The sequence below is a fragment of the Phaseolus vulgaris genome, chromosome 4 (assembly GCF_051622355.1).
Source record: "Phaseolus vulgaris cultivar YP4 chromosome 4, ASM5162235v1, whole genome shotgun sequence".
NCBI classification, from domain to species: Eukaryota; Viridiplantae; Streptophyta; class Magnoliopsida; order Fabales; family Fabaceae; genus Phaseolus; species Phaseolus vulgaris.
Genome location: NC_143501.1, coordinates 13,298,185 through 13,309,937, shown reverse-complemented (window position 1 = coordinate 13,309,937; position 11,753 = coordinate 13,298,185). Strand labels below are relative to the sequence as shown.

Sequence of the window (11,753 nt, the reverse complement as noted above, 5' to 3'; positions counted from 1 at the left end):
TTGATTTTGTTTAAGATCGAAAGCTTTACCATCTATTTATAGTATATTTTGTAATCATAACTTATACTTCTACTTGAACTGTTTCGTTGGAATCTAAATAGATTTTGATTATTAGTTTTATTTATCTAGTTGTAAAATACGTAGTGGCATAGAAAATATGAGGTGGCAGGATAATAAAAATGGGAAGGTAGACTCCAAGTATTTCTTGGTCAATTTGGTCTTATTTGCTGTATTTATTTATTGTATATTTTTTTCACTTATGCTTATCTCTTTTCTTAAGATATAAACACTTATTATTATCCTTATCACCCATTCATTTTCCTGATTTAGAGTGATGATATTTTCATTTAGCTTTACTAAAGAATCTCCACGATTACTTATTTACACCATCCAATGTCTCCTTGATACTCTAATGCTTTATTGAAATCGTCTAACACTCTTTTTACCTGTTTGACCATCTAGTTAAGGTTTGACCGTCTAATCCAAGTTTGACTGTTTAAAGCCATGTTATTAGTCAACTTCAGGGGTTGATCTCTATTCATTATTTAATGCTTGAGACTCTGATCTCTTTCTTTTTATAATTGTATAAGTTTATGACTAAAACCAAATAAAGTATACATAGATTCTTAACAAAAATTTGTATATTCATATAGTATATTAGATGATCGAAGTGTCTAACAGGCTATTATTAACTCTAAAAATATTATAAATTTCTACATGTTACAACTACAAGCCCAAAGGATACTTAAGTGTACTTTACAGTATTAGTCTGCCTAGTTGAATTGGTTGGTCAAGAAATGAGTTAGTCTCTTGCAATAGATGAACCAATATAAATTAATATGTACATTTTCTTGCCTCCTTATCTCCTTTTACATTACATGTTATTACTATATACACTAACCCAAGAAGGAGAGTTATTTTGAGAGTTTTTTTAAACAAATTTTTATCAAGGAGTTTTTAAATGAGATTTTTAAAACTACACAAGGGGAGGTTTTGCATTTTGATTTAGATTAAAGTTTTAAAAATACAACATGATTTGAAATTATGTGTGACCATGTTTCTTTATCCAACATTATGAAAATAATTCCTTTACTACTCAATTTGAGCTTTGAAAACAAAAATAAAGTTATTCACTCTTTTAAACTACCTTTAACAAAGATCACCCTTACCCTTAAACTGAGTATGTATAAAATGTTTGTGAAAATCAAATTTACATAAATAATGTATATATATATATATTTTAAACTTCTAGATATCTATCTATATTTATACAAATTTGAGTTTAACAATTTGTCTTATTATAATGATGATATTTTTAATTTCGTACTACTATTTTAACAATTTTTATCTGGTAAATTTTTTGAAAAACGGATATTTTTCATCAAATTAATGACATATAACATAAATAAGGAATGATGCATGACATGTCATGAGTCAAAGTTGACTTATTAACATGATATGTAACATAAATAACGAATGTGATGTGTTATACAACTAACATTGTCCCCGTAAATCTAATAAAATAATCATATTAACTTATTTTTTAAAATAACGAGACTAAATTAAAAATATTAAAAAATAATAAAACAAAATTAAAAAATTAAGAAAAAATTATTAAATCTACAAATTTAACGTTTGTATTCATAATTGTTAACAAGTTACGAAACTAGTCGCCCTTAAACCTACAAACACATGAAATCTCACCATTTTCATGTAAACTGAAAATTTCCTGAAAGAAGGAAAACGATGGAAGCTATCAATAACCATGGAAATAAAAAAAAAAAGAGGGAAAATATATAATAATATGGTATAAAAATAGGTTGAATTAATCATGGTCTTAAATTATTGAGAATTTTTATTTAGGTTTACAAATTATAAAAATATTAGATTCTCGATTTTTTATACTTCTTAAATAAACTCTTAACTTTTAAGACTAATCCTTCTGATAGGCTTTAAGCCGTCAAAAACTAATTTTCAGGAATCTATTTCTATTTTTTGCTTTTTCAAAGTCAAAGACTCAATTATAATTTTTTAAGCTTTTTGTATAGAATAATTTTTTAAGCTAGACACATATTCAAAGTAGTTAATTTAACCTGATAAATAATGTTAAAGTTTAAGGTTAATAAAGTTTATGTTTTAGGTCCACTAACAAAAGGTATTTATCATTATTATAAAACAAAAAAAAGACAAAAAAAAATTTAAAACATAGTTTTCTTGTTCAAAATGAAATAAACAAATACTTTACATTTCATTGTAATTAAGATATGGTTGGAAAAATTAAATTAGCTCAACTATATAATTCGAGTTAGGTTTTGTTTGTGAAAATTTGATGAAAAGTAGTTACAAATAAATAATTTCATTTCGAAAAGAAAATCAAAATTTATGAGAACAATGGTATATGAAACTGAAAGAAAATAAATTGTTGAAAAATAATCATACACTACAAATTTCATGTTCACCAAAACAGTTTAATTTTCAGATTTACTTACAAATTTTAGTTATTATTCGAAACAAATACCTGAAATTATCAAAAACATTTTGTTTTAATCTTAGAAACAGCTAAAAAATCAGAAAAAAAAGTCTTCATAGATTTCCTTTATCCTTTACTTTTTTATATCCTAAATGATTACACAGTTAAAAAAATAATGATATATTTATAATAATTTTTTTATACAACTACGTTATAACTTTCAATATTATTATTTTAATATTTTTTATAAATTTATTTTTTATTATATATATTTATATTTAAATTCATTCTATCAAGAAATTATACAACTTTTAGAATTTTGAAAGCATAATATATATAAAAAAAAAGTCATGGGATTCGTCCTCCAACGGTTAAAAATACAAAAGCAAAAAATAAAATGGCGCCAAAAGCATCATGTACATGTAAAAGTTGAAGTGAGATAAGAAGATAATAAAGCCGAAGTTTACGTTACAGTACTCTCATCCAAACCCATCTACACAAAAAAATCTAACCTCAAAATTATGAGAAAAATGATTAATTTAATTAATTTTTAAAAGAATGTTCCTAATATACTATATTCGTTCTCATTATTAGTTATTTTTAACATTTTATTCTAAATATTTATTATATTTAATAACGGTATATAAAGTTAATATTTTATAGAAATTACAATGCCTTAGTAATTAAAAAAGTTGTTTAACCTTTATACAAACTTATTATGGAAAAAAGTTTAAAAATAATATTTTCTATAATTTTTAAAAACTTGTTTTTAATTTATAACTAGTTTTAACCTATGAAAAAATATTATCTTATGCTAAAAGAGTATGCAATTACAAAAATGTGTTGTTTCAAGAACACTCACATGTCATGTTAATCTGTCATGGTGAGGAATAAAGGGTCACAATTTCATAAACCTCCTCTGCAGAGAATCTTTTCTTTTGCTTTTCTTTGTGAAGATATATTGCTTCACTTTATTATGACCGTAACAAAAGGAGAAGAAAAATGGATGAAAATTCTGTACATTCATTAATTAATTATGAACTGTTGGTTTGTGAAGTGGTGCAGAGTGTGAGCTTTGGCATTTCCGTTTTGCTTTCTCAGCCCGTGCCTTCTGTTTGTCTTGGTGTGTGCAGAGAAACGGTGACACCTGGGAAACGGGTCTGCAAATTTTGGAGATTTGTTACAGATGAGTTTCTGAATATATGGCAGAAAAAAATTCGATTTTTTTCATTTCGGTCAATTGTGCAAGTTCTTAAGGTAATTAAGATCGTTTTTCGTTCTATTTTTGTTGCTGTGTGTTTTTGTTCTTCAGATTTTGAATTTGGCTAATGTAATGAAATATTTTTCAGATTTTATCAACTAGTTGGTTATGGATGACTAAATGGCAGTTTCTGGAAGAAGCTTATGAAAGTCTGCAAGTGCAATAACCAGATTTGCTTGATTTGGATTAAAATAGAAGCAGGGTATGTGATATCTATTGTATTCTAAACATTGGTACCCTCATTACTTTGTTATATCATGGCTGAACCTTTTTACTTAAGTGTTTCTATTCTACCTTCAGCTTTTTTCCTTTTAGTTGATTATTCCATGAAATAGTGAATTTTCTTGAACAGCCTTGCAGAATTTTTGCCCTGAATTAACTCATTATTTCGTTCATTCGCACTAAAGATTCTATAGACCATTTTTTCAGTTCAACATATTCTTGCCACTTTCTTATGCATGTGTTCTTGGAATTGCACAGAATCTGCCCGTGGATGTGAATCTAGAGCACATTAAAATACAACAAATTCTCCTTTGTCTGTAATGGGAAATAGGCTTCATCTTTCGGTGCTTCTGGTTTTGGTAACAGTTCTACTTTCAATCATTCACTCGGAGCAACTGCAATCCTCTCTCTCTCAGACCCTCCTAAGAATTCAACAGCTATTGAACTTTCCAACAGTTTTAAGCTGCTGGGACAACAACACAGACTTTTGCAGCACGGATTCCACATCTTCTCTCACTGTTGTTTGCTATGATGGCACCATAACCCAGCTGCACATAGTTGGTGAAACCAGAGCTCTACTTCTCCCTAAAAATTTCTCAATAAATTCCTTTTTCACAACACTGGTTAGGCTTCCCAGTCTCAAAGTCCTCACTTTGGTTTCTCTTGGCATATGGGGTCCATTGCCTGGTAAGATTGCTCATTTGTCATCACTGGAAATTTTCAATGCGAGTTCAAATTTCCTATATGGTTCCATCCCTTCAGAGTTCTCATCACTGTCACATCTCCAAACACTCATTCTAGACAACAACATGTTTTCTGGCCATCTTCCTGAATGGATCGATTCCTTTCCAGCCTTAACTGTGTTATGTTTGAAACACAACTTGTTCAATGGTTCACTTCCGGATTCGCTCAGTAGCTTGGAGAATATGAGAATTCTTTCACTTTCTCATAACCACTTTTATGGACCAGTGCCTGATTTGCGCCGTTTGGCAAATCTCCAAGTGCTGGAATTGGATGATAATGCTTTTGGACCCCGGTTTCCCCAGCTTGGTGACAAACTGGTTACTCTAGTACTAAGAAACAATAAGTTCAGGTCTAGCATCCCTGATGAAATGAGCTCATGTTATCAACTTGAGACACTTGATATCTCAGCAAACACATTTGTTGGACCATTCCAACTACCACTAATGTCACTTCCTTCTATTACGTATCTGAACATTTCTGGGAACAAGTTAACAGGAATGCTTTTGGAGAATCTGTCTTGCAATCCTGGACTTGAAGCAGTGGATTTATCCTCAAATCTTCTGACTGGGATCTTACCAAAATGTTTAATCTCAAATGCCAATGATAAGACTTTCTTGTATGCTAGAAATTGTCTAGAAGAGACAAATCAAAATCAACACGCACTACCCTTTTGCCACACTGAAGCCATAGCTGTGGGAGTAGTACCTGAGGGAAAGAAGCACAAGCGAGTATCTAAGGCAGTTCTCTCCCTTGGGATAGTTTGTGGTATATTTGGAGGAGTGGCAATTGTTGCACTGCTTTTTTTCATTATCAGAAGGGGAAATGTCCAAAGAAAAATCAAGAATCCTCCATCAAAATTAATATCAGAAAATGCTGCTTCAGGATACACCTCTAAGTTACTCTCTGATACAAGTAACTCCCTCACTCTGAATAGCATACTTTGTCTGTGTATGTGTACACAGGCACATTCCTAATACAATTTTTGCATTTTTCAACTTAGTATTGTGAAAAATCTCACATGCAATTGTTAATTGGTGCCAAGAACTATTGGACTCTGCACACTCTAGGCTATATATAGCCTACTACCATGGCGAATAGGAATTTTGTGTAAACAAATTATATTATCACCATAAAAAATAACAATACTATTATAAATGCTTAAAACTTTGTTATTTGAAGAAAATTGGGTAATTCAGTTCAGACTTTAGATGCTTGAGTTTTATTCAATTCTTAATGGAAATATAAAATTGCATTTGTTTTTGCCCTTGTGTGGCATCCTTGAGGCTTTGATATACAAAATATCAGAAATCCACCAGTAACAAATATTACTAGATTAGGATGACAAGAATTTAGAAGAGAGCATATGGAATATTAATTATTATTTTTATTTCTGAAATGCATTTGCATATGAAAGATAGATGACAACTATTTATTTTGCCTATACTAAAGGGTATATATCTCAAACAATGAAGTTTGGAACAGTCGATCTGCCTCCTTATCGAGCTTTCTCACTGGATGAGATTGTAGCAGCTACAAACAACTTTGACTCGGTTTGTTTTATGGGTGAAGTTTCTCAGGGAAAGGTAAGTCACTTGTTTTAATTATAATGTCTATGTTGATTATAGAATACTATTCCTCTTTGAGCCATAAGATTTATGAAATATGTTCTTGCATTGCACTCATGGTTTTTGATGAATTTGGTATAAAAGAATGAGTGGCTTGACTAAATCAAGAGGGATGGATTGGTTTTAAAACTTTCCACAAAGATTTCCCTTATTTCAAATTCTTTTACAAACACTTTTTATTTGAAAACCATAATGCACTACACTTGTGAATCAAGTTTGATACAAGATTGGACAGAAACACAAATAAAAATGATAAAACAAAAGAAATAATGCACAAGAGATTTTATACTAGTTCAGATCCACTAATCCTATATCCAGTCTCTCAAGTTATTCAACCTTAGAATAGCTGGTTCCATAAGAATAAATTTGTACAAAGCAACCTGCAATTACAAACTCAACACCACAACAATAAACTCTTGAACACCTTCAAAAGATATCAGCCTCTATTAACTCTTGATCCTCCAAGAAGATATATGCATTATTAACTCCTGATCCAACAACAACAAAACGGAAACACACAAAAATTTACCAAAATTTCACAGCAAAAGTAATATCACAAGTATTTTGATCATATAGTTTTTTATTAGGAAATCTTGTAAACACACTTTGAGAGTACGAAAATAGCTCAGATGATCTTTATTCAATTCGCTCTTATGATAGTAAACGCATTTGAAAGATTGAGATTCAATCACTATTTATAGAGTTTTGAAAAGGCTGATTTAAAACTGATATTCACGCATTCAATTGATTATTTCAAGCTCCTAATTGATTCTTCTAAATGAAATTTGAAAAACAGTTGCAACGTTTTATGTTTTAATTAGTTATGACACGTGTTAATTGATTAAACCAACTTTTCATTTAATGCAAAAAATACATTTAATCGATTACGCAAGATTGTAATCGATTATTTCTCCGCAAACTTTGAAAACACTTAAATTGTTCTATGGTTTAATCAATTAACAAAAATGATAATCAATTATACTATTCTGAAACCTCTCTTGAACAGTTTAATGGATTATTTAGAAACTTAATCGATTAATAAAGGTCATAAAACTTTTTACTTATAATTTTAACTCTATGAAAACGCTTTTCTTTTAACTGATTATAGTATAGGCTGGGCTGGAATAAAATACTTTGTGAATACATTGTGCGAAAAACTCAAACAACACTCAATCCTCAATGAAAGCAAAAACACTTAGACACATCTTCAGCATCTTCTTTCTTCAATCATCATCAAAACATCTTCATTTAAGAGTTTAGTCTTCTTTTTTAAGTCCAACAATCTCGCCCTTTTTTATGATGATCCACACTTCATGTTCATTACAAATCTTTTTTTTTTATCAGCATTGCAAATCTTCATTCTTCTATCTTGGCTTTCATTCGAGTCTTCACATCACATAGGTACATAAGCATAACAAGGAACTCCCCCTTACTCTGAAAGCTCCTTCTTTCTCTATGCTCCCCTTGCATAAAATAGAAACAAAAACAAAATAAAGAGACAAGATTAGGACTCCAAAAAACTTTAAAGTAATCTTTAAAACACTTGGCATGCATAAATTCTCCCTCTTGGGCATTATAAAAAAGAAAGTATAACAAATGTTTATAACAAACTGCATGTGCTGAAAAATTCTAACTATCAATATTTTGAATCAATGATCCTGGAGAAAAACGTAAATTTGAAAAACAACAGTTTCTGGAATAATTGATTAATACCATATATGAATGATAATCCTGGAATGTGATCAAGAAAGATTCCAAAATCTTCCAACTATTATTGCATCCAAAGGATTTGAGCACAAAAGTTTCTAGCGGTTATAAACTTGGCTTCTATAGTTGAGAAGGCTACACAAGCCTGTTTCTTAGAATGCCAATAAACTAAGGAACTTCCTAATATATTGCAAGTGCCGCTTGTGATTTTCCTATCAATTTTACAGCCCCCAAAATCAGAATCAGAGAATCATATTACACTTAGTGATGCTCAAGCAGGAAAAGTTCCACCAATGCTTCTAGTTGTAGAAGGTCCAAGTAAATCTGTGTGAATTAGTTCAATAGGTTTTGAGTTGATAAAACATTTTTCTTTGAAAAGAATGCTTGACTTGTTTTCCTTTTTGACATGCAACACACATTTTATCATTTTGAAAGTTTAGTTTTGGCAAACATGTTACAAGATATTTTGAGATCAATTTTCCTAAATGAGACTTACGTATATGAGTTGCTCTTCTATGCCACAACCATTCATTTTCATCATTTGCAATCAAACATGATATGTTAAATGATGCATGATTTAAATCGACCACATAAATTTTATTATGTCTTTTTCCAATAACACAATTTTATCAGAACAATTTTGGACAATTATGAAGTAGTGGAATTAAAAAATTACCTTCAATCCTTTGTTACATAACTGGGCTATACTTAGGAGATTGTGCTTTATTCCTTCAACCAACAAAACATCCTTTATTATCACAGTCATAATATGCCCATCAGCTTGATGAGGAAAGTAATTTGATTTGTGTTTCATCTTAAAATTATATATTTTTTCTTATGTTCTTCAGATGCACAGAGGTCAACTAAAGGGCGGTTTACTTGTTGCCATTAGAAGTGTAAAAGTCACCAAAATCTACAGCACTCAAGATTTTATGCATAACATGGAGCAGATATTCAAATACCGGCATCGTCATTTAGTCAGTGTTCTTGGACATTGCTTTGAATGTTATTTGGATGATTCAAGTGTCAGCAGCATATTTATTGTCTTTGAGTATGTACCAAATGGCACACTCAAGAGCTGGATCTCAGGTGATTCATAGAAAGGACTGAATATGGAAGTTTCTCTTGATGAAGTTCTATCAGTAAAATATCTGTATATTTTTTTAAAATTGCAATATTGGTTAAAAATATTAAATATGAAAGTAAAATATCTGTTTATCAATTTCATGAAGTTCTATCATTAAAATATCCGTATATCAATTTCATGAAGTTCTAAATTTGTATCATATGAGCCGATAACAATAAGTTTTTTCTTGTAAAACCATTTATTTCAGTTACAATGGAAGATTGAGACAATAATGACGTTTCTCACAACCTCCACTTTCACATGTTATGTGGCAGATAGGCACTATAGAAAATCCCTGACATGGATGCAACGCATAGAAGCTGCTATTGGAGTAGCAAAGGGCATCCAATATTTGCATACAGGAATTGTACCTGGTGTATATTCAAACAATCTCAAAATCACAGATGTTTTACTTGACAAAAATTTTGTTGCAAAAATCAAAATTTATGACTCGCCTTTGTATTCTCCCATGAGGAAGGTATGAATTATTCTGTGTTCTTTTCTGAGAAAAAATAAACTATGTTTTACCATAAAGTTTGGTCTTTTATTTTGTTTGATAAAATTGACTTCAGTTAGTATTCACCCCTGCTTATTCTTTCAGGTTGGGCAAGGTAATCCTTCTAGAGAATTCAAAAGTCCTAGCGCTAACAAAAAGTGAGTGAGGGAAATTTACTTGGTTTTGAGCTATATGTACTCACTTTCTGTTAATGGAAAAGAGGATTCATCATGCTTTAAATCCAAGTGCATGAAAAAAATTATACTGTGATACAGATATGAAAATAGAAAGATTTTGATTTAAAACATGCTGTGGTTTTGCAGTGTAATACAGGAAGACAAGTCTGATGTATATGACTTTGGAGTAATCCTGCTGGAACTCATTCTAGGAAGGACAATAAAGTCGAGGAATGTGGACACTTTAAAAGATCTGGTAATGAAGGAGATTTTGGTTTATTCACTTTTTAACCCTTTAATTTTTCAAATTGGAGAACTTAGAACTTTGGTATCCAGCAGACATCCTGGTAAGGATGAATCTGGTGCTATGTCAGAGTGTTTAGCACTAGAGAAAAATAGTAGTACTATGAAACAGCCATCAGACAAAAAGGTAGTTGATTTCCACATAATCTCACACAGATATTAATCAAATGTTAAATAAATAAAAAATCACAACAAAGCAAGGAGGAAAATTTAAGATATAAATTAGTTATGAATAAATAAGGCTTTTTGGAACAAGCAGAGTTCGGACTTACACTCACATGCCCAAAAGTATTAAAATAAACAATTAAATTGCAAGATTACAGCAGGTTCCATTAACAATACCATTTTAATATTTCTAAACAAGCCTATGTATGCTTGCCATTAGTATGAATTTATCATATTTGAAAACATTTTGTTAACTAAGATGTTAATTAAATATAAAAAAATCTTCATTCACAAGAAGCAGGACATTGGATATATAATGAATAAGGAGTTGAGAATAATTAAACATGTGACCTGAGTTAACATGCTCATAGGGTATCAAAGTAAACTATTACTTTGCAAGATAATAATAATATTTTGACTTAAGTGCATCGTTATACCTTCCGATAATGTAATTATGCAATTTTAGTTCTTCAAGTTTCAATTGTGCAACCTGAGTCCTTCAAATATAGAAATACTGTGATTTTGGTCTCTCTTCTAGTCTTTTATTAAACTTTGAACATACAATGCTAAAGTGACAACTAATTTGTTATTTGCCACATTTGTTAATATGACTTAATTTAATGTTTGCTCTTTCTCAGTACCTGAAGGATTAAAAGTACAATTAGGCTTAGTAGTTTTCATTAACTTGCACTTTTATGATTTTGTTTGTATCTTGGATCATGAGATAGTTGCAAGCAAGCATAACAGCTGATGGTGAAGCAAGGAGGAGCATCATAGATCCAGCAGTTCGCAAGGTGTGCTTAGATCAATCATTGAAGACAATGATGGAAATTTGTGTAAGGTGCCTAGTCAAAGAGCCAGCAGAGAGACCCTCTATTGAGGATGTTTTGTGGAATCTGCAGTTTGCAGCTCAAGTCCAAGATGCATGGATAGGAGACTCTCAAAGTGGTAGTGATGGCTCACCTATCTCACTTTTGGCATCTATACGAATGACCTTCCATTAGTGTCAATACAAAGGTTTTAACTTTTTTGGTTTTGATGTGTGTGCCTCAAAGGTTAATGTTTAGTTGTTTAGAGAAGGTGAGTTTCAAGTTTACAGCAACAAAATAGTGTTAGTTCTTGTTGTAACCTTTCCCCCCTAAATTACCTGAGATTCTAAAGAAAGAAAAAATTAGTATTTGTGGTGACTTGTTGCTCAAATAGTGTAACTAAAGGAAATGAAATCACATTCATGATTTTATGTGCTTATTTTTTTCTTACCAGAAGCCAAGTGACAAAGCAGATTGGGCGATGTAATTAAGAGAAAAAGAACAAAAAATTTAAAATAAATTATCAATATCATTCTTAAACTATTATCTTCTCTCATAAATAATCCAAATATACAAAAGCTGTATAATGAATTATTTTAATATTATAAATAATCCAATGTAGATACTAAATATCAAAGTACCTTTCAAA

General features: G+C 30.5%; 1 protein-coding gene across 5 annotated transcripts; it reads left to right on the top strand.

The window, feature by feature from the left end:
• Positions 1–3,315: 3,315 nt before the first annotated feature.
• Positions 3,316–11,543, top strand: LOC137837284 (putative inactive leucine-rich repeat receptor-like protein kinase At3g03770). Of its 5 annotated transcripts, none has more exons than XM_068646243.2 (9): positions 3,316–3,727; positions 3,820–3,933; positions 4,212–5,609; positions 6,147–6,280; positions 8,878–9,118; positions 9,431–9,633; positions 9,757–9,809; positions 9,975–10,083; positions 11,024–11,543. In XM_068646243.2, the coding sequence occupies exons 3-9, from the start codon at positions 4,274–4,276 to the stop codon at positions 11,297–11,299; spliced, it is 2,352 nt and encodes a 783-aa protein (XP_068502344.2). In that variant the 5' UTR covers positions 3,316–3,727; positions 3,820–3,933; positions 4,212–4,273; the 3' UTR covers positions 11,300–11,543. The 5 variants fall into 5 exon arrangements, 3 of the variants coding, with proteins under 3 accessions (XP_068502344.2, XP_068502345.2, XP_090157911.1); XR_016520614.1 differs by having other exon boundaries at positions 3,361–3,727; positions 9,364–9,633; XM_068646244.2 differs by having other exon boundaries at positions 3,361–3,727; positions 6,180–6,280.
• The last annotated feature ends 210 nt before the right edge of the window (positions 11,544–11,753 follow it).

Bases quoted from the DNA above. Each gene is read 5' to 3' on its own strand.
- LOC137837284 (XM_068646243.2), top strand. From the start codon at position 4,274: ATGGGAAATAGGCTTCATCTTTCGGTGCTTCTGGTTTTGGTAACAGTT. The intron at 5,610-6,146 runs GTAACTCCCTCA...CCTATACTAAAG, and splicing joins TAAGTTACTCTCTGATACAA to GGTATATATCTCAAACAATG. The intron at 10,084-11,023 runs GTAATGAAGGAG...ATCATGAGATAG, and splicing joins TGGACACTTTAAAAGATCTG to TTGCAAGCAAGCATAACAGC.